At 42.0% G+C, this 25,333-nt stretch overlaps 1 protein-coding gene across 1 annotated transcript in view; it reads right to left on the bottom strand.

Annotated features, from left to right (window-relative positions):
* Nucleotides 1-21,401: 21,401 nt before the first annotated feature.
* Nucleotides 21,402-25,333, bottom strand: part of TOLLIP (toll interacting protein) — a 213,427-nt gene continuing 209,495 nt past the window's right edge. The window contains 1 exon segment of the mRNA XM_030201244.1: nt 21,402-24,093. Within this exon segment, the coding sequence (XP_030057104.1) occupies nt 23,882-24,093 (212 nt within the window). The 3' untranslated portion in view covers nt 21,402-23,881.

Raw genomic sequence — 25,333 nt, 5'->3', positions numbered from 1 at the left:
ATATCACTTGCAATGGAAAAATTCCACTATAATAATCAAATTCACAAAGTTACATTTTTAACCAAGACATTATACTCTATAGCTTCATAAAAGTCCACAATAGGAGTCCAATATTCCTACACTGGAGAAAAAGAAGAATCAAAATAATCTCTTTAAATTATGATTGAGATACAGATGTGTTTCTGTTTGAATTCCTTTAACTAGGAGCACTTCTAGCTATTAAAAAAGCAGAAAGCTGATCAGGGTCAAAGTACACATATTTCACAGATTGATAGGAAATTACACATTTACACAGATATTTAAGATTGAATGTAGCACCCAATTGAAGTAACTCTTGTTTCATTTGCAAAAACTTTTTTCTTTGTTTCTGCGTTTCCTTCGCAAGGTCTGGGAAAACACAAGTGTATAAACCACGAAAAGTTTTATCCTTTTTCTGGAAGAATTTCTTTAGAATCCAGACCTTGTCCGAGGATAACGCCACTGTAGCCAATAAGGTTGTTGCTGATATTTGCTCTGTGTCCGACATTTCAAGCAGAGCTGAAACGTCCAATGGTTGATCATTCTGAATATCATTTCTTTGTTGACTTTCTTTTCCTCTCACAGGAATATAAAAGACCTGTGAAAAAGGTGGGATATCTTTTTCTTCAACTTCTAATAATTCTTTAACATTTCTCTGGGAGAAATTAGTGGTTATTGAGGGAAGTTGATAAAGCGTAAATTATTAAGTATTGAAGCATTCTCTAACATTTCTGATTTTCTCCGCAAGTTAAGTAAATCTTTAAGCATAGTCGTTTGAAGTGTCTGCATCTGTAAAGATTCTTTTTCCTGTTTAACAACTACTGCTTTAAGTGATTTCGTCTCATTTTCAATTTCCCTCACTTTTCCACCTAAAACCACAACTTCTTCATTTATTTTCTTCATCTGGGTGCACAAAGTCTTCCCCAGCTCCGCAATTAACAGCCACAAACTGTCCAGAGTCACTTCTTTAGGTTTTGAGAAAATTTTACGAGTGCTATATCCTCAGCTATATCATATGAAGCATGCCTCTCACCTTCGGCTTTCTCTCGTTCCCCCTCTTGTAGATTTTCTGCTGTGCGAGCAGACAGGGAGGAAGATAAACCACTTCCCTGTTTCTCCGCCATAGCCACGGCTGCCTCCCGCCCAGACTCGCCCCGCAACGCTTTGGTGTTTGGGACGACGGGCGCTGCCAGCAGGGAACTGCACCGCATAGGCTGAGGGGGAGGCGCCCTTCCGTCGGGGCTCAAAGAAACTTCCAGTTCAAGGGGCAGCCCGCGATCTCCAGTTCCAGGCTGCCCGAGCGCTCACCGACGGCAACAACGAACCTTGGGCTCTCTGCAGGTATGCTTCTATCGGGCCTGAGAGGATAGAAGGTCTTTGCTGCTGGGCTGCAGCAGCAGCAGATCTGCCTCTCCTCTTCGACATTTTCAAGGAAAAAAAGGTATAAATTTAGAAAACCGCAGGAGCTCAGAAACACATCTGACTCAGTCGGCGGCCATCTTGGACTCCGGATGGGTTACTCAGGGGGTTCAGTTTAATTTTTGTATAAATAGAAAGTTTATGGTTACTTATTCTTCAGTGGATTAAGGTGTATCTGTGTATGTGAAAAAAAGACATGGCTTTCAGTTGGCACTGACTGTGCAGGATCGACCATCTGTACTATTCTGTCACAATAGGTGAATTGATGTTCTAGTGCTCACTGTAGTGTTTAAGATGCTTTCCTTTTCCTTGTGTGACTCATAGAAATTACTGCTTATGGTATGGTATAATTGCTCTATAGGTCCTGAGTGTTTTGTATTCTCACTATGCCTAGTACTGGATTTTGGAGGGAGGTGTTAAAAAATGACTGGCCCTGGGTGTCAAATACCCTAAGTACGCCACTAGCGCTAAGCACTATTCTATAAAGAACGAGTGCCCTTTATAGAATAGCACTGAGCGCAAATTTTTCACAGCACCTATTTTTCAGTGCCTTTTACTGAATCCGGCCCAAAGTCAGCACTGCTCATTATGGGGGTAATTTTATAAAGGTACTGTCACAATATTTATGACAGTACATGTGCATAAAATGCCTTTTATAAAATTATCACCTGCGTAACAGTCCATGCAGAGCAATCAGGATAAAAAGTAATACATTTTTTCAAAAATCAAAAACCTATAAAAAACATGCTAAAATGTATATATTCCTATTTTGATGACTAAGGGGCCCTTTTACTAAAGGGTTGCCGCATGGCAACCCGAAACTACTGCTGGCCCAACGCAGCCTCTGGCAGTAGTTCTGCCTCGAGCATGCCCCTTTTCTGGAGCAATGAAAAATATTTTTGGAATTTTTACCACAGCACTAACCTGCTGGGTTACCGCAGAAGCCCTTACTGCCACCTCAGTGGGTGGCGGTAAGTGCTCTCTGCCACATGGCCATGCAGTAAGAGTAATCTTACAGCATGACCATTTTTGCAGTTTTTTACCTGCTGTGGGACAAAGGGTCCTGGTGTGTGAAAAAAACAGCCTCTGCCACTACCACAGGGCCCTTTTTACTATAACTTGGTAAAAGGACCCCTGAGCTTGTTTGATCTCCTTATGTATGCTATAATTATTTGTTTATTGTTTTTATACCTGTATCTGATCATTTGAAAGCTTATGAATATTTGTGATGGTTTTTACATTTTTTTGTAAATAATTGAGAGGCCTTTTCCTCTTGTTCCTCTTTTTTGTTGGTTTTACTTTAATTCTTATTTTTATTGTTCAGATAGGGTTGTTCCCTCTTCCTTTTTTTTAAAAGGGTCCTTCTATTAAAGGGGTCTTTCTAGAGTTTTTTTTTAATTGTATTGAGGATCTATGGGCCCTTTTATCAATGGGTGGTAGGGCTACCACCAGGGCGGCATGCGGCAAATTGGCCCTACCGCCAGACTCACCCGGTGGTAGTTATGGTTTCACTTTGTGCTGTTTATGGTGGTAATTGGGCAGTGCACACCAGGTTACCACTGGAGTCCTCAAAGCCTGCTATATAGGAGGCAGTAAGGGCTCCAGCAGTAAATGGCCATGCACCCTTTTTTAAAGTAGCATACGACCATTTACTGCCCTAATCGGAAAATGCCCTTTTAGCCACTACGGTAAAAGGTGGCCTCGGCGCACACAATCCCACTTGCTGACACCACCACGGGCCACCTATTAGCGTCACTTGGTAAAACGGCCCCTTAGTGTTTGACCCCTGTCAGGTGTCAATCAACCCTGGAAAGTCAGGTTTCCACAAGGAAGACACTGCAGCAGCCACAACATACTCTCTCTATAGATGTTGCTTGAGCTGCAAATGCCACAGAACAGCTAAAAAGTTAAAAATGAATATTATTTTAGTCTGTTTTGTTGGTTTAATTTGGTGAGCAGTTTTTGTAATGCTTTTATTATTTGTAGTTTCACTATTGAAATGTCGTGAGTTTAAATAGCCTTCTGTTTAGATTTTTTGATCTGTGTGAGACTAACTTGAAAAGATTTTTAGCTGTATTTTGTATACTTTCAGGCTTATTTTCGAAAGAGAAGGGCACCCATCTTCCGACTCAAATTGGGAGATGGGCATCCTTCTCTCAGGGTCGCCCAAATCGGCATAATCAAAAGCTGACTTTGGGCGCCCTCAATTGCTTTCCGTCACGGGGATGACCAAAGTTCATGGGGGCATGTAGGCAGCGTAGCGAAGGCGGGACTGGGGTGTGCCTAACACACGGGAGTCCTCGGCCGATAATGCAAAAAAGAAGGGCATCCCTGATGGGCACTTGGCCGACTTTACTTGGTGCATTTTTTCTTGCGACCAAGCCTCAAAAAGGTGCCCGAACTGACCAGATGACCACCGGAGGGAATCGAGGATGACCCCCCCCCTTACTCCCCCAGTGGTCACCCTCCCACCCTAAAAAAAAAATTAAAAACTTTTTTTGCCAGCCTCTAATGTTATATCCAGCTCCATGACAGCAGTATGCAGGCCCCTGGAGCAGTTTTAGTGGATACAGTGCACTTCGGGCAGGCGGACTCAGGCCCATCCCCCCCTACCTGTTACACTTGTGGTGGTAAATGTGGGCCCTTCAAAACCCACTGTACCCACATGTAGGTGCCCCCCTTCACCCCTTAGGCGCTATGGTAGTGGTGTACAGTTGTGGGGAGTGGGTTTTGGGGGGGGGTTGGGGGGCTCAGCACCCAAGGTAAGGGAGATATGCACCTGGGAGCAATTTCTGAAGTCTACTGCAGTGCCCCCTAGGGTGCCCAGTTGGTGTCCTGGCATATGAGGGGGACCAGTGCACTACGAATGCTGAATCCTCCCACAACCAAATGACTTGAATTTGGTCATTTCTGAGATAGGCATCCTCGGTTTCCATTATTGCCAAAAATCGGGGATGACCATCTCCAAGGACGACCATCTCTAAGGTTGACCTAAATGTGGAGATTTGGGCATCCCTGACCGTATTATCAAAACGAAAGATGGCCGCCCATCTTGTTTCGATAATACGGGTTTCCCCGCCCCTTCGCGGGGACATCCTGCGAGGACACCCTCAGGAAAACTTTGGCGCCCCTTTCAATTATGCCCCACTTTGTGAACCAGGAATCATGTATTTTATTATGCTAGTGTGTTTTCTATGCAGGCATAACAGTTGCTCTAATTATTTTTATTTTAGTGGTTTGTGGCTCATATTCTTACTTTATTTGTGTATTAAAAAAGCATTCCATCCACAGTTTTGGGCATATAATATGTATTTTGGGTCATGATTTTCAATAGCCTGTGTGCATTCTTTGAATGGATGCCAAATAATTTTTGGGGTATAATTGTTAGTTACACCTTCATGTATCCTGGGTAATATGGTTTGAATTATTTATTTTGGGGGCATACTGAAGTGTTCCTTTGTGCATTTCCTTGGAATTTTTTAGAACTGTATTCATCATTTCTAGATTTCTAATCTATATCATTTCTGTATGTCCTTGTATGGTTTTAGAATTTTTATCTCTATTTAGACTGTTTTCATGTTTGATTCTGATCCTATGTGTCAAAATTTAGTGTTAAAGTATACGGAACAACCAATCCTTTCTTCTTTTTTTCCTTTTTGTTTTTCCTTTATGTTCTTTTGGTCTATTCCTGCTTTCTCTATATCTTTAGGTTTTCCCAAATTCTTTGTTAGATGACAGGCAGCTCTGACTTCATGGCAGAAATAGAAGTATTAAAGAAAGGTCTTTTATTTGTCCCTACCTCTGTCTACGACCCTTTTCAGACTCACATAGATATTTTTCAGTTTATTAGAAAACTCTGAATTAAACACTTTTTTTTTCTAAAAACACAGCTTCAAATGTTGACCTATCTGTGGTCAAACCAAAATCTAAACAAATCCCTCCTGGTCCATCGGATCCTCTAATAGCTGCTTTTAATGAAGGCATGCTCAGACATTGCCCATTTAGAACAAAACAACCAGAAAAAAGCCTTTCAGAAGCTTACCAAAGACCAGAATTTAGCTGCAAGGTCTCTTTCTAACAACCACAACACTGTAATTAAACCAGCCGATAAGGGTGGGGGAATTATCATCATGGACTATGATAAGTATATACAAGAAACAGATAGAATCTTAATTCAGAAATTTGTCTATGTTCCCTTGAATTCAGATCCTACCCCTAACCGTAAACATTTCAGAGGCAGGTGAATCTGCTTATAAATGTGGATTCCTCACACTTAAGGAAAAGAGTTTTTTGACGATAGATGAACCTGTCATACCAACCATTTATATACTCCCTAAAATACACAAATCCCAGACAAATTTGCCCGGTTGTCCCATTATTTCTGGCAACAGCTCAGTTCTCGAACCCGTCTGATTTCTTTTTGAGGCCTTATGTTCCCCTCATTCAAGCTCATGTATGTGACTCATTGCACTTCATTAACCTCTTAGAGGAATATGGTAGAGATTTGCAGGGGCCCATCTTAGTTACATAGAAATAGACTCACTATATACAAATATACCTCAGATTGTGGCTCTAGCCATTATTGAGAAAACATTGAGAGATAGAAACACCTACTGCAGAATTTCTAACTGGTTCATCCTAACCCTTGCTGCTATTGCGCTCATACAGAACTACTTTCTTTCAGAGGGAAATTCTACCAACAGATTGGGGGCACCACAATGGGTGCCTCAATGGTACCTAATATTGCCAATTTGTATATGGCACACTTTGAAGAACTTTTTTTTTTTTTACAAGAGCATCCTTTCAAATCTGAGGTCAAATCATGTAAGTGCAATATTGATGACATTTTTTTAATTCTCTGGAAGGACTCTATTGACTGTTTGACTGCATTCTCTGACTGGCTCAACTAGGAATTCACACTTTAAAAAACAGTTCGATCAGACCCAAATATATATTTTGGATGTTCTCATCACAAAAGACCGTGATAGATTTATCACATCGTTGTACAAAAAAACCTACAGATAAAAACAGCTACTTACATTACACCAGTTACCACAATAGACAACAAGGATAACCTACCATATTGCCAGTTTCTGTGATTGTGCAGGCTTTGTTCAGAAATCACTGATTTCCTATACCAATATAGCAGTCTTGCTGCTAGATTTAAACATGAGGGCTACCCGAGACACTGTACTGAAGGTGGCTTTAACAAAGCCAAAGAGCAGCGTAGGTAGGATCTCCTCAGAACTGGAGGAAAAAAAGACAGGGGGTCTTTTACTAAGGGGCATTAAGCCCAACGCGGGCTTACCGCTCACTAATCTCAAACTACTTCAGGGCTACCTCAGCAGCCCAGCAGTAGTTCCCAACCCCAGCACATGCCATTTCCAGCACTACAATTTTTTTTTTATCTTTGTAGCACTGGTGTTTATCCAGCAGTAATCAGACAGTTCCGCAATGGGTGGCGGTAAGAGCTCCCCCCTGAAATGGCCACACAGCAAGTGGTTCACTTAGCACATGGCCATTTCTTTTCTTTTTTTTTAAGCCTTTTACCCACTGCTGTAAAAGGGGGCCTCAGCACACATCAAAAATGTGCGCTGATGTCAACGCAGACCCCCTTTTACCACAGCTTAGTAAAAGAGGCCCTCAGATTCCACATGTTGTTTGCACCTTAAAAGTTACTTAGCCAGTGGCATAAAAACAAAATTACAAAATATTGGCACATTTTGCAAAATCATGACTGCTTTAGTACACAACGCCATACAATTGCTTACACACACGAAATGAACTTAAGAGATAGGTTTGTTCTTTACACCCTTCCTATACATCCACGTATCAGTAGGTCTAGTAGGCATGCTCTGACTTTGTCCATTTTCACTCACCCTTCAACTGGCAAAACTTATAAGTTGAATTTTTGAAGTGATTAAAACAGAAGCTTTGCAGTTTGTCATCATCTGTCCCTGCAAATTGCTTTATGTTGGAAACATCAAATGGATGATTTGGGTTAGAATGATTGAGCGTAGATGCTGCATCACATCAGCACTTATTGTCAAACACTGGATTCAGACAGGCCATGATACTGATGATTTTTAAAGCTCTCCCAGTCTCATCCTTAGATCTATTGAACTTCTGAAGTTGTTTTTCACTGTATTTTTATAGTATGTATGTCTTTTCATAGCATGTTTTTATTACAAATTATTTTTATTAAAGTTTTAGTTTTTATGATTCTTGTTCAATTGGTCATGTTCTTTAGATCTGCTGCTGCACATATTCAAGCTTGGTGCTGAAACACTGATCACTGTTCTCATAACTTTCAATGACCGCCTAGTAGGTTTCATTATATATATATTTTCTCCAATGGTTGTCCCATGGCGCCTTATCACCTGGCACATTCATTACATTTCTTGCATGATACATTTCATTATATCTCTATCACTTCCCCTTATGGATGTTATCAACTCAACACATATTTTCCATTCACTTTTCAGTTCATTTTATTGACCACATCTGGGGGGGGGGGGGGTGTCAGACTTCCATTTCTCTTTAATCACTGCTTTATGTTAACACAGGTCTAATTATAATGCATGTTTTGTCTTACTTTCTCCCCTTTTTACTTGGTTTTCTCTTAGTAGTCACTTTTTATTTGCATTTTTTTATTCATGCACACACACACACACACACACACACACACATATCTATATCTATAAATATTAATATCTACTAAGGACTCCTGATAAAGGTACCGGCCAAAACATGGACTGTGTAGAGTCCATGACTCAGTGTTGGACTGCTTTTTGCTTTGAATTTGTGCTCTGTGCCATTTCTTATGAATGCCCATAATAAAGACTTGATTGAACATCCTGCTTCATTGTTTTGGTCATTCCCACTTGTTGTTGCTTGTGGAATTGTTTTGTCTTCTGCTTGCTTGGACTTCATTGTTCACCTCTAGATCTTATGCAGCCCTTAAAGAAGGCATTTCACCAACACGTTGGGCCTTTAATATTTAGTGGACATAAATGTGACAAACTAATGGGAATTCAATGTTTGATTGATATCATGGACCAACAGTAAACAAAAAAATGTTGTTTGTATAAATTACCACCCTAGTTCTATATAGGGTGTTCATAATTGTGGGTACAAATTTGGGTGTGCTCCCAACTTGCATGCACTATTTGCCAAATAAGCCACTTAGCATCTCTTATATTTCTTTTAGTATAAATAGCTGCTATTTCTATAGCTTCTTTTAGCTTAGTTTGCTGCTCCTACACTTCACTTACATTCTTTCACCCTGTTAATGCCTCCTTCAAGTAGCTTCCCATTACACAAGACTGTATTTTTGAAGATCAGACCATTGTGTAATTTCTCATCTATCAAACAATACCCACCTTCATGCCAATGGTCACTACATGGTATCTACCAGATAACAGAAACGCTTTTTGTTCATAAGAATCAGATAATGTGACAGAAGGAAGGGAAGAGGGACAGATGTTGGACACCTTTGGGGTTTGGAAAAGAGAGATACAGAACACCTGGGGGAGAATAGGAAAAAGGAGATGCTGGGGCTATGGGGGGGGGGGGGGCGGGAGGGAGCTAGGGCAGGAGAGATACTCGACTACTGGAGATTTAAGGAAGGGGAGAAATTCTGGACACAAGGAGTGTGGGGGGAATTCTTTAAATGCACCCAAAGTTAGGCACTAGAAGCATAAATTACCCTATTCTATCACATTGGGCATAATTTCTGACCTGTCAATTACCCTCCTATGGCCACCTTCTGAGTTGCACACTATAAAATTTAGGTGTACATTTTATAGAATCATGTGAAGGACAAAGCTGTGTATAAACCCAAATGACTGCCAATTAATACCAATTAATGATTGTTAATAGCTCATTAATGGGTTCACAGGCAGATGTGAGATCTTTGCCCAAATCTGCACAACCTATCTAGAAATCAAGGGAAGGGGTATAAGGAATGTGAAATGCTGGATTACTGAGGGGGTACGGAAGAAGCCAGATGCTGAACTACTGGGAGAAGAGTAAACAGAGAAAAATGTATGCAGATAAAGACAATATGGCCTATCCAGTTTGCCCATGCAAGTCATCTACTCTCCCTATCACTGCCTTATTGATCCTCCTATGTACTTGTCCCAAGCTCTCTTGAATTCGGATACTGTTTTTGTCTCCACCACTGTCACAGGGAGGGGATTCCTGGACTACTGGCAGGGTGAGGAGGGGAAGGAAAGGCAACAAAAAGGACAATAGGGAGGGGAAACGTGTGGCTGTAGATTTACCTAGCACATCAGATACCTTTAAGCTGGTCCTGTTTGGTGTCCCTGCTCCAATCTGTCCAGTTCTTGCACCTGTGGTAGTAGTCTGTAAGCTACATAGATACAGATGAGCATACCATCACCTTTTTCTAATAAAATCCACAATGCCTCCACCTTCCCTGCATTGCAGTAGGTTGTAAAACAAAATAAAGAAACTAAAACAGTTCTCAATCATGCTACTAAGATGTCAAACAATTTTCATGTAAAAACTTTTGTATGATATATATACTCATGTAATTGATAGTGAGGTAGGTAGGAAGAGATGAATAAAGCTGAGCTGCTGTTATTCAGAACAGAAGAGAAACAATCACTTTTTTTTCTCTTTCTTCCCTTGGTATCAATAATTCATTTATTAAATTAGAAGACAGAATGAAAAACATCACAATATATTTTACAATGTAAGGGGAAAAGATCACACTTTAATGTCACGACACATGGAATATCCCTAACAATACAAGGAGACACAAGTAATGCTTCACAATGATTAATTACAGTACAACTTCCCAGGTACAGCCCGACACTTCATCTGGTACAAGAGTTATACTTTCAGAGACACCAAGCTGATACTGTCTGCAGATACAAACAGTATTTAAGGAGAAATTAGAAATGATTTTGATAGACAACATATTAACTCCTGACTTTAAACCTGAACAGGGCAGGAGAGAACCAACAGACTTTGACCCTTGGAAACTGCCAGTGTTACATTGCTGCATTAACTCTAGATACAGATAAGGTGTTAAATAGCACAGATCAGAAAGCATTGTGCCTGTAAAAGTAGAAGGTATGGTACAATGTAATAGGATCTTACTTTGCAGTCTGTTCCATTTTAATATAAATCCCCATCTCCATCATGGTTATCTAAAGCAGTATTTCACTTTACATTCACAGGCCTGTAATTTTGGGCAAAGTTAACATATACCTAACGCTTCTTATTTGTGTTTATAAACTGTAAATTTAGGTTTTTATTTTCCTGCTAATTAGGGGTTGAGAGTACAAACAGTGTTTACTGGTGTTTTCGTGCCACAGGTACTATTGCTGGGTGTCTTTTCCAGTGGACTCAAACATATACATTTGTGTCCCCTAGGAATTGTCAGCAAAGAAAAGACACAAAAACAGAGTGGAGGGAAAATATATAACCAAGCCAGGAGAGGAGAGGAGTGAGAGAACCAAGGGAAGTGATGTTTTATCAATATTTGTCAGTCAAATCTAAAATCAGAAACCCTAAACTATAGCTTCCTGTTAAAAGTTGTGAAACTACATTAATCCAATCATCAGCTCTTGAAACCACATAGGTCCCTACTTACTATGCTGTGTGCTGTTGACCAGCTAGTGTGCTATAGTTGCCTCCAGTATGCCCTTTTGACCTCTCCCTTGAAGCCCTGGGGATCCGGTGGGAGCAGGCTTGATCCCCATGCATCACTATCCTAGAAGTACTTTTAAAAATGGTACTGCCAATCCCAACAGCACATTCTGGTCACTCCTGGGATAGCTAATGCCCCCTCCACCCTGGACTTCCAGGGATGTAAGATAGGCTTTGTGTGTTGTGTGTGGGGGGGGGGGGGGGGGGAGGAAAGGAAGCACTTAAGCCCCCCCCCCCCCCAAGAGGATGGGGCTAAGGTGCATTTCTTAATTTTGATGCCTGGCCTTAAGGGAGAGAGAGAGCTGTGCTGGTTGGGGAAGGTGTATCCATGGCAAAACTAGGGTACCAAGGATATTTTACAACACTGGGATGGCTTCTTTTCATGGTTAATTATACCAGCTCCTTTATAACTCTGCAGGCTCAAAACTGTCGCCTACCATGCCACATCACTACTGCCAGGAACACAGAAAGCTCAAGGCCACAATAATGTGCATTACACTACCTATAACACTTGGGTAAATTCCATGGTATACAGCACAGTTATGCTATTTTAGCCCACTTTACTAGCTTGAGCCTACAGTAGAGGTTCCCAAACTGTGGGTCAGAACTAGAGCTGTTTGATTCAGCTAAAAAATTTTCGATTCGATACAATTCTTTAAAAAAAAAATTTGTTTTTTTGACTCGATTTAATTAGATTGAAATAGTGAGTCACCGGGTCTTAGGAGGGGCACTTGGGGAATGCTCGGAGAGCCACCTGAAACATGTTCAAAAACAGAATAATCCATTTGTGTACCTAAAAGGTAAACTTCTACAAAACAGATGAAGATGTGACTCCATGTGCACCAATGAAAGGAGAGTGTAATTCTACTTCCACTTAATTTCAATATATTCCATCATCTTTATAACACCAGGAGGCATATTTTCAAAGCACTTAGCCTTTCAAAGTTCCATAGGTTTCTATGGAACTTTGGAAGGCTAAGTGCTTTGAAAATATGCCTCCAAGCTTCCCAAGGAAGATTACACCAGTTAAGAAGATGAACCCATCAGGAAACAGGATATCCTCACTGAAATCTGGCCATTCTGTATTATATAGAACAGTGAAAACAAATGGGCACAAACTACAGCGTTTATAATTGCTGTTTCACTTTCTACCAGCTAAAATAATTTGTGAAACATGTTCAAAAAACAGAATCCATTTGTGTATCTGAAACAGCTTTAGACTGATGTTCATAGGTTTGCTTGTTTGTTTTGTGTATGGCAATGATGGCTGCATGGGGGAGTGGGCAGATTGATTAAATTGGCTTACTTGCCAACGACAGGCTCACCTTCACTCCAGTCTATTAAACCACCTTGCTTGGCTCGACTGCTGGTCTCGCCCCTGATGTGTTTCTATACCAGCTGCGCGCCAATACAGAGACGGCTTCGGTGACAGCGGGAGGGAGGGAAGCAGCGGCTTGGGAGACAGCAGGTGAGAGGGAAGGAGGTGGGGAAATCCCAAATTGGAACTCCTGATTTTTTTGCAAAATAAATCGATTCGAATCAATTCGTCCAAAATGAATTGACAAATCAATTTGAATCGATTTTTGGACAGCTCTAGTTGGGACCCCAAATGGAGTCACAAAACATGCCTTTGGGGTCATAACCTAGCTGAGCTCTTCATAGGTATATCATTATTCTGCACCTCCAGGGGGTCACACCATTTTATTTGGCTGCAATCATGAGGTCACAGACACTAAAAGATCAGGAAGCACTGGCCTAGATTCTATCTACAATATGAAAGGAAATACTAATAAAAAAAATCGTAAACAGTATAGCCTACTTAGGATGGCCAGCAAAGCAAACCTCAAATAAAAGTCTTCTTTTTATACTATGGTGGCTGACTCCAGAGTTACTAAACAGGGTTGATCCAGTCCTGGATTTACCCCAATGCATGCAGGGACTTGTCTTGCTTTTCAATGACTAAAGAATGAAATTGGGAAATCAAAACTACAAGTCCCTGAATGCAATGGGGAAAATCCAGGACTGGATCAACCCTATTATGACAAATTTGGAACCCACTGGCAACTCTGTATTGTGCGAAAAGGAAGAATCCAAAATCAGCGTGAGAAGGCTTTGAGATTCTGGATCCTTACGGAATCCCTCAAACTACATCTGCGTCAAAGACCAAGATATAATTCTGAGTAGTTTAGTCCTTAGACAGCGAGATGAAACTGGGGAAGACAGGTTACAAATGCCACAGCTTCTTGCAACTTTGAGAAATCAATTCACCTACCACTGCCTCAGGTACAAATTTAAATTGGGAGCCCTTCGGGGGAAACAGTGTGCCTAAACGTATCTTACCTTTGAGCTGGGTTTGAAAAGCTGGGTCATTACATTAAAAAATCCAGCCTGATAGGCAGGAACATTTTCCTAAATACACACACTTGTACATTTTACTCTTCTGTATTTCTTTTTCTTCACCTTGATTCTTTCCTGCTCTTAACATACTGCAGTCAAAATGGGGCCCAGTAGATAAATGGGCATCAATGAGAAGCGTAAGCAATTTTTGAACTAGACGGACAATGATGGGGTTTCTTCAGAGATACTGGGAAGGCCAAACGCTGATGGATATTAAACCAAAGATAGAACATGGGAGGCCCATGTAAACATGAAAAGACTAATTAGCAGAAGGGAAAATATGATACTGAACATCCAAGACCAGGCTCAAACTTTAGTGTATATGCAACAGGTGAAACCAGGATGCATACATTGAAACCAAGATTACATTTTCTTTAAAATGACAGGAAGCATTCTTTAATAATGAATAGAACAGTCTACTGCCATGTTCAACTGAGGCAACTTTGATAGAGGCTTTCAAGTATATACTACTGGACATATTCCAAGCTGCTAACACTACAAAAAATAAAAGATGCAGATAAATATTAACAGCTAAATCAACAATGGAAGTGTAGAATACTGTAAAGAGTATTGTAAATGATAAAGAAAATAGCTCTCTCAGGGGATCTGATAAATACTGTATATATAGCCAATAAGCAGTTTTCCATCTCTATGCTATAATCACAAAAGATCTGAATCAATCTGAATAGTTCCTGATCTGATCACCCAGTCAACTGGAATTTTCACACCACTTGGACTGGCCAACAGACATTTTATTATATGGCTATACTGTTTTGCACTCTTCATTCAGCTACAGTTCAAATAAAAAGCCAGTCTTTTTTGAAGACCCTTAGAATCAAACTTTAAGCCAAGACTTCTCAAACCAGTCCTTGGGACTCCACAGGCCATCTGTTTTCTGCATTGTATTTACCATGTCTTCAATGCATAAAAATGTATTCAGTATTTGTACGTGGATATTCTGAAAATAAGGCTGTCTGTGAGTCCCCAGGACAAGTTTGGGAAGCCCTGTCAAGCCCTAATAAAAAGCACTTACCTGTAGCAGGTATTCTCCAAAGACAGCAGGCTGATTGTTCTCACAAGTGGGTCGACGTCCGTGTCGGTCCAGGAATCGGCATTTTGCAAGCAAAATATAAACAAAGTTTTGCCAGAGTCTTCTGGCGCGCATGCGAGGACAACTTCCCACCCGTCACGTGAGTGTGCCTCCTCAGTTTAATGAAAAAGCATATAAACAAACAACAACAACTCCAAAGGGGAGGTGGGCGGGTTTGTGAGAACAATCAGCCTGCTGTCCTCGGAGAATACCTGCTACAGGTAAGTATCTTTACTTTCTCCGAGGACAGCCTTGTTCTTACATGTGGGGTATCCCTAGCAACCAGGCTCACTCAAAACAATGAACATTGGTCAACTGGGCCTCGCAATGGTGAGGACATAACAAAGATTGACCTGAAACCATAAACAACTAACTGAGAGTGCAGCCTGGAACAGAACAAAAATGGGTCTAGGGGGGTACAGTTGGATTCTAAACCCCAAACAGATTCTGCAGCACTGACTGCCCAAACTGACTGTCGCGTCGGGTATCCTGTTGAAGGCAGTAGTGAGATGTGAATGTGTGGACCGAAGACCACGTTGCAGCCTTGCAAATCTCTTCAATGAAGGCTGACTTTAAGTGAGCCACTGACGCAGCCATGGCTCTAACATTATGAGCCGTGACATGGCCCTCTATAGTCAGCCCAGCTTGAGCAGAAGTAAAGGAAATGCAATCTGCTAGCCAATTGGAGATTGTGCGTTTTCTGATGGTGACTCCCCTCCTGTTGGGGTCGAAAGAAACAAACAACTGGGTGGACTGTCTGAAGGGCTTTGTCCGCTCCACGTAAAAGGCCAATGCTCTCTTGCAGTCCAAGGTATGCAAACTGCTTTCGCCAGGGTGGGTATGAGGACGGGGAAAGAATGTTGGCAAGACAATTGACTGGTTCAGATGGAACTGCTCCAAGCTCTTCAGCTTGGAGAAGAGGCGGCTGAGGGGAGATATGATAGAGGTCTATAAGATAATGAGTGGAATGGAACGGGTCGATGTGGAGCGTCTGTTTACGCTTTCCAAAAAATACTAGGACAAGGGGGCATGCAATGAAGATGCAGTGTGGTAAATTTAAAACAAATTGGGGGAAATATTTCTTCACTCAACGCTTAGTTGGACTCTGGAATTTGTTGCCGGAAAAAGTGGTTACGGCAGTTAACTTAGCGGACTTCAAAAAAGGGCTGGACGGCTTCCTAGAGGAAAAGGCCATAGAATGTTATTGAATGGACGTGGGAATAATCCACTATCTCTGGGATGGGCGGGATAAATTGCTTGTTCTTTTGGCCACTGTCGGTGACAGGGTGCTGGGCTCGATGGACCCTTGGTCTGTCCCAGCATGGCGATGCTTATGGACTTATGTACTACCTTTGGCAGGAACTTAGGGTGTGTGCGGAGGACTACTCTGTCGTGATGAAACTTGATATAAGGTACATGCACTACTAAGGCCTGAAGCTCACTGACCCTATGAGCTGAAGTAAAAGCCACCAAGAAAATGACTTTCCAGGTCAAGTACTTCAAATGGCAGGAATTTAGTGGCTCAAAAGGAGCTTTCATCAGCTGGGTGAGAACGACGTTGAGATCCCATGACACTGGTGGAGGTTTGACAGGGGGCTTTGACAAAAACAAACCTCTCATGAAGCGAACAATTAAAGGCTGTCCAGAGATAGGCTTACCCTCTACACGGTGATGATAAGCACTAATCGCACTAAGATAAACCCTTACGGAGTTGGTCTTGAGATCAGACTCTGACAAGTGTAGAAGGTATTCAAGCACCTAGAAGACTACAATGCAAAGAACACACAAGAATGCAAAGAGTTTTTCCAGCTCTGGGACTTCAATTGGATAAATTCTCAAACAACCCATATCAAAGGTCATGCACTTGACTTAATCTCACACAAATTTACTCCTGATCATATCTTTACAGAAGAAGTGGGAACCAAATCTGATGCGACCAGAAGGGAGAAATCAGAATCATGTTTCCGCAGTCTTGCTTGAGCTCCAGCAAAGTCTTCCCTACTAGAGGTATGGGAGGATATCATACAGGATGCCTGTTTCCCAATGGTGGAGAAAGGCATCTGACGCTAGCCTGACGTGGGCCTGAAACCTGGAACAGAACTGAGGGACCTGTGATTCATCTGAGTGGCAAAAAGATCCACCGAGGGGGTGTCCCACGCTCGGAAGATCTTGCGGGCAACATTCATGCCCAGTGACCACTCGTGAGGTTGCATTATCCTGCTCAGCCTGTCGGCCAGACTGTTTACGTCTGGCAGATAAGTGGCTTGGAGAAACATGCCTTGATGGCGTGCCCAAAGCCACATCTGGACGGCTTCCTGACACAGAGTGCGAGATCCGGTGCCCCCCTGCCTGTTGGTGTAATACATGGCAACCTGATTGTCTGTCTGAATCAATATGATTTGGTTGGAGAGCCAGTCTCTGAAAGCCTTTAGAGTGTTCCAGATTGCTCACAATTCCAGAAGATTGATCTGAAGACCCTTTTCCTGAAAGGACCAGGCTCCTTGAGTGTGAAGCCCATCTACATGAGCTCCCCACCCCAGGAGAGATGCATCAATTGTCAGCACTTTTCGTGGCTGAGGAATTTGGAATGGACGTCCCAAGGTCAAATTGGATCGAATCGTCCACCACTGCAGAGAATTCTGGAAGTCGGTGGACAGTTGGATTACATCCTCTAGACCCCCGCAGCTTGATACCACTGGGAAGCTAGGGTCCATTGAGCTGATCTCATGTGTAGGCGTGCCATGGGAGTCACATGAACTGTGGAGGCCATGTGCCCCAGAAGTCTCAACATCTGCCGAGCCGTGATCCGTTGAGACGCTCGAACTATAGACACCAGGGACAGGAGGTTGTCTGCCCTTGTCTCGGGAAGATAAACTTGAGCTGTCTTTGTGTTCAACAGAGCCCCAATGAATTCCAACTTTTGAACTGGGGTGAGTTGGAGTAATTGATTATGAACCCCAGTAGTTCTAACACCAGAATAGTCATTCGCATGGACTGTAGAGCGCCTGCTTCCGAGGTGCTCTTCACCAGCCAATCATTGAGATAAGGGAACACATGCACTCCCAATCTGCTTAGCAACATTACGAATACCGCTAGGCACTTTGTGAATACTCTGGGCATTGACGCCAGACCAAAGGGCAGTACACAGTACTGAAAGTACTGAGTTCCCAGCTGAAATCGAAGATACTTCCTGTGAGCTGAGAGTTTCGAGATGTGTGTATAAGTATCCTTTAAGTCCAGAGAGCATAGTGGAGGAGTGGCCTAGTGGTTAGGCTGGTGGACTTTGGTCCTGGGGAACTAAGGAACTGAGTTCGATTCCCACTTCAGGCACAGGCAGCTCCTTGTGACTCTGGGCAAGTCACTTAACCCTCCATTGCCCCAGGTACAAATAAGTACCTGTATACAATATGTAAGCCGCATTGAGCCTGCCATGAGTGGGAAAAGCGCGGGGTACAAATGTAAATTTTTTTTTTTCTTAAATCATGGGAAGAAGGGTGTCCAGGGAAACCTTCTTGAACTTTTCTCAGACTAGAAATGTGTTCAAGGCCCTGTTTTCTTTTGCACAAGGATGTACCCGGAATAGAATCCCAGCCCTTCTTCCCCTGGTGGAACGGGTTCGACCGCACTGGCCTTTAGAAGGGCGGAGAGTTCCTCTGCAAGAACCTGCTTGTGCTGGAAGCAAGAATGAGCTCCTGGTGGGCAATTTGGTTAAAGAAGCCACCTTTGGTGAAAAAATATCAACCTCCCTCCAATCGGTAAGTCATCCGGTACGGACACTTTTATTGAGGCTATGCTTAACTGGAGCCAGTCAAAAGCTTGTCCCTTGCTTTTGCTGGGGAGCAGTATGGGCCTTAGACGCACGCTGTTGACGAGAACGAGCGCGCTGGGGCTGAGCCTGGGCAGGCTGCTGAGAAGCAGGAGTGTACCTACGCCAAGGATAGGAATAGGGAGCAATCCTCTTCCCCCCCAAAATACCTCCTAGATGAGGAGGCAGTAGCAGAAGGCGCCCGGTGGGAGACAGAATCCATAGCATCATTATGCTTCTTGATCAGATCAACAAGATTCTCTACTTTTTCACCAGGCGGGGTGTCAGAATCCATGGAGGCTCGGGAGCAGGCACCGGGCTGCTAGGAAAACCGACGCATCGGCACCTCCTGTATCGAGAGGCAACGATCCTCTCAGCACCAACGCTTCTTGAGTGCCGACTCTCTCGACGCCCCGGAGCTCCCAGTACAGTGAGTCAGAGAACGATGACGGTGCTCCTTCGCCTTTGCTCAACGCCCGTCATCGAGACTCCTCGGTACAGACGAGGACGTGGAATCCTCACATCTCCTCGGGGCCGGGTCCGATGAAGGTCGGTCCCAGGGGACCTGCACAACAGGAGGCCTCGAGACAGGTGAAGACCCGCTTGACACCTCACTGCTCCCAGCGTGAGTTGGTCTCTCAGCAGCCATTACCTCTCTTCCCGACATCGATGCTCCTTTCGATGTCGCCAACGCCAACCTCGTTACTGATGTCGATGTCGAAGGACCGGACCGAGCCCCAAAAAGCTTCTCTCATTGGGCTTCTCGAGACGCTTGGGTCCGTTTCTTCATACGAAGACACAGACTACAAGCGGCTGGGCTATGGTCGGGCCCAAGGCACTGGATACACCAGGCGTGGGTATCGGTATCTGAGATGGTCCGGTTGCACCGAGTACAACATTTGAAGCCGCTGGGTGTCTTTGATGACATGGAAGGAAAAAACGGTTTTGGCGAAATCAAAAGAAGCAATTGTGACTGTTAAATAAAAAAGGGCACAAAACAAAAAGGCAAAAAACCCCGACCGTGCGGCCTAAAGTCGGCCATGTCAAAAAGAAAGAGAAAAGGGGGGGGGGGGTAAAAACCTAAAAGAGAACTATGGGGATAGTATTTTTTTTAAAGAAATGACACTAAAATAGGATGAAAAAAGCGAAAAAAGTCGTCAGACTCTGTTCCTGGGCCAAAAAGAGAACACGAAAATTCCTGTTACCTCGTCACGGTCAAAAAAAGAACTGAGGAGGGATACTCACGTGACGGGCGGGAAGTCATCTGCGCATGCGCACCAGAAGACTCTGGCAAAACTTTGTTTAATTTTGCTTGCAAAATGCCGATTCCTGGGCCGACACGGACGTAGACCCACATGTGAGAACAAGCAGCCTGCTTGTCCTCGGAGAATATCGAGATTCTCTACCCTTATCTGTGATTAAAGAAGCATTGTTAATATCTGAAATACCATGCACTGAACCCTTTCTGAGACCATTTTTTGCAATAAGGCAAAACACTGCCAGGTATCCTGTGCCTAAAATTAAGCACTGGTATGGGGGTGAGAGGGTAAACTCTAACACTCTGTGCCCATGTGGTGCCGATTCTGGAAATGCAAATAAATGCCTTCTTTACAGACTGGGTTATATGCTTAGGCAACAGCACTTATACCAGTCACATGCACACCTAAATGCTGGACATAAGTGCATTCCATAAATGATGTATGTGTGAGTCCTGCCCATGCCATGCCCAGATTCTGCTTATGTGTATGCCTACCTGTAAAATATGCATCATGTAACATATATGCATAGTTACACAAGTGTTCAGGTGGGTTTTTGGCACCTACACACATATATGACATTACAGTCATTTATGTGCATAATCAACATGGAGATGTTAGTGCCTGTTTTACAGACTTAACTCCCCTGGTGTCATCTGCTCAACCTGTGGCCCAGGGTCAGAGAACCTACACTGCTGCAGCTCGAGATGACCTCCATCACTGGGCCACACCAAACAGGAGAGGTTGGAAAGGGAGGAGAAGAAGCAGACATTCTCAGGAATAGAAGAACAAAGAAATGAAGAAAAACAGCAAAAAGAATTTAAAAAAATAGCCAGAAACAGATTGTTTTCCCTTTGGCTCCTAAAAGGTTTGGCAGGCATTCAGGTTCTCTAAATATTGTTCCAACCCTTCTTGGCACCTACTTCAATTCAGTTCCAAAGTAATTTCTCTTCTTAGAGCAGACCCTACTTGGATGTAAAGAACTTGTGTTATAAAACTAACTCATATTAGCAAAAGCACATAGGGGCCCTTTTAGTTAACACATGCCTAATGCAGGAAAATCAAGCAGGGGCCCTTTCACTAAGCTGCGTTTGGCACCATGGCTTAACACAGGATGCGCTAAAGCATTCTGAATTAGTTTTGCCAACTGTGCAGCTATTTGGGGGGGGAGGGGGAATATCAGGGACAGAATGGGTGTGAATGCACTAAACCAGCTAGTGACATTACCGCTGCACTAACTAGTTAGCTCGTCCATAAGGAAGGAGCCATTGGTGCCTCCTAAACAGGACGCAATAAGTGCTTCCGTGGTAATTTGTATTAAATGGCCACATGCTAATGGTAACATTAGTACCCAATCAACAAAGAGGAAAAGGCCCTTTTTGACAAATGGGTTTAACGCACAGAAAAGACCATTGCTTAGCACAGCTTAGTAAAAGGGTCCCTTAAATAAGTTGAACAATGCTATCCTGGGCTGCCAGCTCAGTGCTGTCTTCATAGTCATATGATACCCTTCAAACTGGAAAACACTTCCTGGTCGATATTCAGCCCGTGGTGGTCAGCATTTTTCAAAATGCCACGGGCAGGAATTAGCCCCAGATATTCAATGCTGGCCATGTCTGGGCACTGGCATTGAATATCTGGGGCTCATTCATTATGTGCTACCTACCGGGTCTTATGTGGGTCCCGGCCCATATTCAGCCAGGACCCATATAAAGAGATAATTATGTGAGTCCCCAGCTGAATATCAGCCGAACCCATATTAAAAGTTCTGGCTTCTTCAGACCCCCGCCTTCTGATCCCTTCCAGAATCTGAGATATCACCCTTAAGATCCCCACTCCCTGAAGAAAATCTAAGACAGTCCCAACAGCCAGTTAGGGGATGGCCAGTTAGTGGGAATATTTGGCGGTACTGTCCGGTTAAATACTGCTGAATAAACCCAGCTTAGTCCCAATCAAACAATTTAAAAAGTAGGAGCCTCTCCTGGCCATTTAAATCGCTTTGAATATCTATCCCTTAATTGACATACACTTGTCCCCAAGACCTCATCCTTAAAGGAATGATGAATATTTTCAAAACATGTGTAGCTTTATTTTGCATATGTCTAGATATCACACCTCGACAAGATTACTGGTTTAAGAAACCAATAAAAATGTGTTCATAAATTTGAAGGAATCAAATCATTAGAACAAAAGCAGGACCTTCCCCTGGACTATCCCAACTGCCATCCTGACAAATGGATACAAAAACAGGTGTTGGAAAAACATACTATCAAGAATAATTCTTTTGTTTACATCATCTTTTGACAGCTATATGGACATGAAGGAGCAATGAGGAGTTACAAAAGATTTGGGACAGAAAGTGGCATTCTCTTATTGAAAGTAGATATAGCTGTACTCAGGACTACTTTTCAACCTTCCCTTCTCCTTCATACCATCATTGGTTTCTTTTCTTGTAGCTCTGCCTCTCCCATCAGCTTCCTGTGCTTGCCCTGGTTATGCCACCGTTTATTGCTATGAAAATATTTTCCTTTTAAGTATGCTACATCAGGGAGTTTTGTTTAAAAACAAGATCAACAGCAACTGTTCATGCAACTAACATATGGAGAAAACAGACTAACGTCTAGAAGCAACTACTTGTGCAGTCAAATTTTGTAAAGACAGCATACTTATTTGCAGTTTAGATGCTGTAAAGTTAAACTATGAACACACAGTGCAAATCATGCAAGAAAAGTATCTCAAAAGAGCGAATATCATAGACTGGACACAACTCTACAAAAATTAAAAAAAAAAAAAAAAAGACAGTTGACAAAAGAAGCATAAACCCTAGCAGCCAAATGTAATCCTAAAATAATAAATACTCATCTCTGGTCACATGTTCTACAAGGAAGATACCCATGTAGTCACCATGATCCCAGGTTTTATTAAAATGAGTCCACGAGAACCACAAAAATAATCTTTGGTCACAGATTTCATTGACAAATGGCCAAAAGGACACTAAGACCAAGCTGCAGAGGTCTGATTTCCAAATCAATCTATGTTTTTATAACCAATACTTTAGTAGAGACTGCAATTTTTCTCCTTATAATGGTAAAACATATAAACATAATTTTATGATAAACAATCCGATTTTAAGAGTGTAAGGATTGCTGTTTCCAAATAATTTATTTACATTTTTTATCTGTAAGCTTTAAACAGTTTATATTATCATGTTTCTCATCATAAAACAGGTCAGACATACTTAACTCTGATTTGTCAATAAGCCAATGATTTCATAGTGCTAAAAGCTTCTGTTTACACTCCACTTCAATGCATTCTGGAATCGTAGGTAGTATTACATTAGCAGAGGAACACCATGGCTCCAACCATCCTACCTGCTGGGATACACTGTGAAGCAGATACAAAATAAGCAAGACTGCTCCAAGACCCCTCATGAAGGACAATGGGAAGCATGGACTCTAAAGCACCTAGTTTTCATTTGTTTTAAAATTACTGTATTGTTGGATTGCCTTCACAGCTTGGGTAGTAACTCTATTGGCTTGCTTTCCCTCTTGCCCTACCAATAGGCTTCAAATCTTCAAGGCTGAAGGATACGAGTTCAAATCAATGACATAGCTGTTTTGTGATGTTCTAGATGTCTTGCAGGAGCAGGCAGTCTATAACAATGCAGGCAATTTATTAAGCACTTAATCTAGGATATTGGAATATCTATATTTATAAAAAAAAAAGTTCCACCTTGCAATCAAATTAGACAATAGTACTATCCATCCCATAACATTTGAAATCTAATGAGAAGATCCAGCAACAAAGCAATGAAAGAAAGTACTGCAAAAGGAGAAGCAACGGTACAAGTTCCTGCCAGAGACCCATATATGGCCAATATTAACATGCATGTCCAGTAATAAATGAAATAGGACAATTTAAATAAACCCTACTCATATAGAGGCTCTATTTCAAAGCACATAGACTTACGAAGTTACATGTTACTATGGAATTTTATAAATCTCTGTGCTTTGAAAATGAGCACCTATAAAGTGTACTAAATGCTTCTGAGGAAATGAGGGCTCAATATCTATTTTAGGCATGATGGTTTTTCACAGAAACCGATATAAAATTCTGTCTTTTGCTAAATCCCCAGCTTGGCAAGTCAAAATAAGAGTGACAAGGACAGAGGCATAAGGGGTAATGGAGAAAAGGGAGGAGATCTGGTTGGCTGTTCTATGACTCTTCCACCATTTGAAGAAGTGAATTGATTGCTGCATCCTTGTTTCCTCTTTGGGCTTCCAGCACTGAACGAATTACTTCCCTGTCCACAGTAGGGAACATGTCCTGGATTGCTTTCAAGTCCTCTTCATTCAACAGATGTTGAGGGTTGACAGCAGGTGGTACTGCCATTGGTACCATGCCAGGATTATAGGCTGCTGGTATTCCTTCAAAGAGAAAATAGTAAGGTTAAGAACTTTTATAAAGAAAGGAAATATACTCATTCCAGGAGAGCAAAATGTCAAGACCTCTTCAATACTCTTTAACAAACTATCAAAACCAGAGATTACAAAACTCCTGATTTACTTTCCTGTAGGTCTAACAGTCAAAAGTCTGCATGAAAGGAATCGGAGAACTATGAATTAGTCAGACCCATAACTCATTTGGTTTCTCTTTGTTTTATTAATCAGTTTAAAATATCTTTCATAAATATACCTATGATAAGTCTGTAGTAAGTATGTAAGGGACAAATTTACACCCTCTCATTGCTGGAGTGTTACTGGCAAGGGAGTGTTGATTTTTGCATCACTCAGGATAAGGGGAAAGACTGGTTGCTTTTTATTTATCTATAAATTTGTCACATTGCATTCTGGGAGCTATAATTCTGAAAAAGAAGAGTTAAATTCTTGATCCCATTACATACAGAAACTTAAAAATATCTAATGATATAAAAGTAGGGCTCCTCAATGTCCATCCCTTAGGTCCTGTCTAGTTTTCAGGGCATCCAAAACACACAAGTTATCCAGATTCTTAAAAAACAAACCCAGAGGTGCAGCCTTAGAAGACTAGAGAGACTAAGGGGCTCATTTTCAAAAACACCAGACTTACAAAGTTCTATAGGTTACTATGGAACTTTTTAAGTTAAGTCTAAGTGTTTTGAAAATATGCCTCAAACAGTCTTGATCCTCAGCAGAATGGGTTCATTTCATGCATAACTCATCACCGAGTGCCAACAAACATGCCTCAGAACTTGCACAAGGATAGTCACTTGACAAAGCCAAAAAAATAAATCTGGCTTCTACCAAAAATAAATAGGCAACTACTCTCTCTTCTACTATTCCAAAAAGAATAATTATTCTGTTTATACAAGGAAACAAAATATGTTCTTACAGTAAAACAATCAAGCTTCTTTGGCTCATACCAAACATACACAGTTCTGTACAGATACACGATAGACACCCTACTCCTTGGAACTTACAATGAAATCAATATTGCAGACAAGGCACACAATGAAAAATAATTAAGATTGCTGTTTAGTTCAAAGGAAAAGTCTGACCAAGTATCATCAAACGTGATATTATGGCAGTGAATATTTAAAGAGAGCTTGGTTATAAATAGTGTTACTGATCAGTATTGTTATTAAGCGCAGTGAGGCACATAATATATAGCCCAACCTGCTTATAAAAC

Source organism: Microcaecilia unicolor, chromosome 4, assembly GCF_901765095.1.
Source record: "Microcaecilia unicolor chromosome 4, aMicUni1.1, whole genome shotgun sequence".
Classification (NCBI taxonomy): Eukaryota; Metazoa; Chordata; class Amphibia; order Gymnophiona; family Siphonopidae; genus Microcaecilia; species Microcaecilia unicolor.
The sequence above is the reverse complement of the archived record's forward strand: the minus strand, read 5'-3'. Positions and strand labels throughout refer to the sequence as shown.